Source organism: Empidonax traillii, unplaced genomic scaffold (genome assembly GCF_003031625.1).
Source record: "Empidonax traillii isolate 1590-97213 ecotype Southwest subspecies unplaced genomic scaffold, ASM303162v1 scaffold574:size890810, whole genome shotgun sequence".
Taxonomy (NCBI): domain Eukaryota; kingdom Metazoa; phylum Chordata; class Aves; order Passeriformes; family Tyrannidae; genus Empidonax; species Empidonax traillii.
The window spans coordinates 387,013-391,546 of NW_020955767.1; the positions used below are offsets into that span (position 1 = coordinate 387,013).

The 4,534-nt window shown below is 41.1% G+C and overlaps 1 protein-coding gene across 1 annotated transcript in view; it reads left to right on the plus strand.

The window, feature by feature from the left end:
• COL17A1 (collagen type XVII alpha 1 chain) overlaps window positions 1–4,534 on the plus strand; it is a 69,584-nt gene that overhangs the window by 40,406 nt on the left and 24,644 nt on the right. The window contains exons 8-12 of the mRNA XM_027897996.1: window positions 810–857; window positions 1,240–1,383; window positions 2,625–2,768; window positions 3,509–3,580; window positions 4,125–4,196. Coding sequence (XP_027753797.1) covers window positions 810–857; window positions 1,240–1,383; window positions 2,625–2,768; window positions 3,509–3,580; window positions 4,125–4,196 — 480 coding nt within the window. The remainder of the gene's footprint in view (window positions 1–809; window positions 858–1,239; window positions 1,384–2,624; window positions 2,769–3,508; window positions 3,581–4,124; window positions 4,197–4,534) is intronic.

The window sequence follows — 4,534 nt, forward strand, 5'->3', positions numbered from 1 at the left end:
AATAGAGCAGACACCAGAGAATCAGGTCCAGCTTCTCATATTACATCAGAAAATAATTCTAATCCATCAGTTTCTCCACATGAATGCCAAGATAGTATTTCTTTTATAGTGCATGCACTGTCAGATTTCATCTTGAGGAGCATGAATCACGTGTCCTGGCTGGCTACTTTGCTTGTGGGAAGCAAACTTAAAGGGTTACCCCAACCAAATCACATTATCTCTGTAGTTTTTTTGTGCTGGACAGAAAAGGTCAGTAATAATGTTGAGCACCTGGTGATAATGTTGGCTTAAAAGCGACCTGGTTACATTCAGTGAGCCAAAAGAGAAATCAGCACATGGCAAGAGACTAAACCATTCAACCCGTTGCAGAGATGGCAGTGTGAATTTTACCCAGAAAGTAATAGGTAATTTGTGTATTTAATAAACTTTTTTTGGCTCTGTAGCTTTTTCTTCAGAAGGACAATAAAAATAGTATTTATGATAAGTGGGAATATCAATGTGATTGAGGACTGCATAATTAGGCCTGGTGGTAATATCAGTATTGACTTCAACACAGGCCCTCAATCAGTAAAATATAGCTCCCTGGAATTTTAAGTAACACACTGTGACCCCAAAAGAAAAAGTCACTCAAACCAATTTACAACCAATTCACATGGGCCATGAGCAGTGCTCAGATCAAGCAGCAAGACAGCAAGATAGATCATAAACAGCAAGAAGGAAGGCATTCATTTCAACCTGAAGATTCATTCCCAGCCCAGAGCACAAATGTATCTCAGTCCATATTCATGATCTGCTCTTTATTTTCCCAGAGAGTGAAATACGAGTCCGGCTGCAGAGTGCATCTCCCTCTGGCAGATGTAAGTGCCATGGCTTTTATTCCAGGGGTATCAGGGATAAGACAGAGGATGTTGCTGCTAGGGGTATGTCTGCAGTGTCTCTGGAACCCAGTCTTCATGATGACAGATAGCAGCATGTCATTCTCATTTTCCTGTCAAGAACATTATTTTTTCTGCCCTCTCTGAGCAAGGAAGCATGCTGTGGGTTAGGTGGTGGTGGTCTTGCAAAGATATAATGATATTTAGTCCCAGAAACAAGCCTCTGTTATTAAGTGGCACCCCCAGAAAGTAGCAACTTTATAGATACTCAGGTAAATTCCACTGAACGATTTATCCAGAGCAAGATTACATATCAGTGAAACAATGGTTTTGAGTGACTCTGGATCCTTGCTTTTCCTGCCAGGGACAGAGTTGGATGACGTGAAACGTTTGCTGAAAGGAAGTCGATCAGCCAGCTGCAGCCCCACGCGATCACCATCAAGTACACTCCCGATCCCAAAAAAGGCTGTGGTGGAGACAAAGATGGTCACTGAGAGCTCTCAGTCAGGTACTTGGCTATTACCAATGTTGCAGTCATTCTAAAAAATATTTGCCCTTAAAAATACTCAGTTGCTAAGAACGTTCAGGTAAGAACACATGGTCTCTGTTCCAGACAGTGGTGGCAATACAGGAAAAGGGTCAGAATGCTGAAAGACTGTCCAGACGTTGCCATAACAAGATGGGGTAGCTTTTTAATGACTAGTCTGAGTTCCATAAATATGAGCCCATTCCTGCTACCAGCAGCTTTAATTCAGAAGTATTTCTGGCAGAGATAAGAGCTCTAAGTGAATATATCTGAGAGTGATTTGACCTCTTATCTCTAAGCAAGATGGAGATAGCACTGAAGACGAAATTTCAGTGAGTATTGGATTTATTGGCAAAATCACTTTATAATAACTCATCAGGAACTATACTGTCAGGACAAGGGGAACCTACTCTTTTTCAAACTGAAAAAGAGTAGGTTTAGATTAGATGTTAGGAAGAAATTCTTTGCTGTGATACTGGTGAGGCACTGGCACAGGTTGCCCACAGAAGTTGTGGATGCCCCAGTGTTCAAAGCCAGGTGGATGAAGCTTTGAGCAACTTGGTCTAATGGAAGGTGTCCCTGCCAATGGCAGGGGGATTGGAACTAGATGGTCTTTATGATGATCCCTTCCAAACCAAACCATTCTGCGATTCTTTGATTCTATAATTCTATAATTAAAGTGGTACTTAATATACTACAGCCATCTTTTGTTGCTCATAAGGCCCACCGCAGGGCTTGAGGCAGTGGTCTTCACATTCACTTCCACCAGTATCTAAGAACAAGCAATACCTTTTATCTTACTCATGGCTCCAATCCTGTCTAAAACTGGGAATTTTAGTCCAATACACTAATGAGCCAACCAGAGACATAGGTGGGAAGCAAGTCATACATCCCATGGCCCAGGATGATTTATTAACAGAATGGCAGATGTGTTATATTCTGGTATCACAGGATCTACAAGCAGTGAAATCTCTTTAAGACGTTTTGTGTATGATCATGCTACCAGGTCAATCTTTATTCCATTGTTTAAAATTTGGGTGGGCTGTAATCAGCTGATATTTGAGGTCACTTGCACCACGTTAACCTGGAGTCGTTGTTTTGATTCCAGGAGGGTGATTCAAATTTAAGGCAGATGAAATTGTTTGCCTTATAAATCTGCAATGCATGCTAAGCCGAAAGCCTGGTCTTATTGAAAACACTGCTGTTTGTTTGTTTGTTTACAGTGTCAGGGACATATGACACAACCATACTGAATACTGCCCTCCCTTCATACATGTGGTCCTCCACTCTGCCTGCTGGGTCTTCCCTTGGTGGATACCACAACAGCTCCTCCTTGATCAACGCCATGTCTCACTCCACAGGATCAGGTATGGGTGATCCCAACTGGACTGATCAAGTCTGATGGATGTAAATCTATCCTGAAACTGGGTCAAAAGCAGTATTGTTTTTTTTTTTTTTTCGCACTGCAAAAACTAAAATGATAGAACAATTGAGATTGCAAGGGATATGCTTGAATTTTTTCTGATTTTTTTTTTTTTTTAATTTTGTGCTCTCTGTGTTTACACAGACTGTATCTGAAAATCCTTCTTTGTGAGGATCTATTGTCCTGACTGTCTGACTGTTGCTAAACTTTGATGATAGCTTTATCAATGAGGTCAAACTCACATTCCCCTTAAAAACTAGTTTTAGACTCTAATTAAATGGGATTACCTGGCCCATTGTAAGAGTGACTCATACACTAAAAATATTATCAGTAAGACTTAATTGTGCTTATACCTGGTAAGGCCCACTTCTAAATGCTGCGTTTCCTAGCTCCAGAAAAAAACCACACAAACCTTTATCATGGCATACTGTTAAAAGTTTTGCTTTCTGTCACTCTCACATGATTGCAACTTGTCTGAGGTCGGAGTTTTTCCCCTTTGTCAGTTCAGTAAAATGGTGGTTTGTTATCACAGTTTTCCTCTGTGCAATTGTTATGCATTATTATGCATTTTCAGTAATTGCATTTCCAAGTTGACTCTTAATTTCTGTGACTGTGCCACTGACTTTTAGGTATTGGATTTCTTATTTCAGAGAAGTAATAACATTTCACTTCCTCTTTTTGCAGTCTTTGGTGTTCCGAATAACCTGGCTCCCAGCAATCATACTCTGAATGCAGGCCTGAGCTCTTCCTCTACAGGTCAGATTTTTCTTTTCTTCTCTTCAGACTTTGACAGCAACACATTTATGGCGGACATGTATAGTGAAATCATTCCTATATCCCACTTTCTCTCCTGTTCCTCATCTCAGTGTCAGCAGCTTGTCTGCACACCGAGTTATTCAGTTACAGTGGGTTTATTCTGAGTTGGCTCAGTCCCTAAGTCAGTCCAAGCCAGTTTACTGAATTTTCCTTTTTCCCAAGTGTCTCACCTGCAAAAATGTTCATGCAGCCATGAGAGTAGCCTTGCAATATAACTCAAGGAAATGTTTTAAAATGGTCACCATTATTGTCCTGGGCCAACAATATCAATAAAGCAACTAGATCTAAAAGAAATGGTTAGGCCTGTGATGCCTCCAAATACCTGGTGACATCTGTTGGGAAAGATCATTATTATCACTCCAAATACCTGGTGACATCTGTTGGGAAAGATCATTATTATCACTGGTTTTGGTTTGGTTTTAGTCAGAATACCACCTGCACTGCAGGATTCCTATAACGTCTATTGCAATGTTTTTCTTTGCAGTGTTTGGAGTACAAAACAACCTGTCTCCAGGCTCTTCAGCCATGACCCAGAATGCTACTGCAGCCTCTGCAGGTCAGCAGCAAAGTAAGCCTGGAGAAAGTGTGAGGGTCACCAATATGGTCTGCCTTTTCCCACCGTTTCTGTAGTGACTAGAATGTTCTTATTGACAGAAGATCCCTCATTACCATTTCTTGGTGTGATATGAAGGGATATTGAGGAATGTTTTCTCTGCTTTGCATGTGCAGTAACAGCTCCCAGTGCCTAGGGCACTAGAGATTTGCTGGCCGGGGAAGCCCTTAATTGTTTGAGTTGTCCTAGGTATGCTGAATGGGAAAAGATTGTTGAAATGGTTTGCAGCCCAAGGTTGGTGTGTGTAGATCCCTTGACATCCTTCATCGTTGTCATTCTTG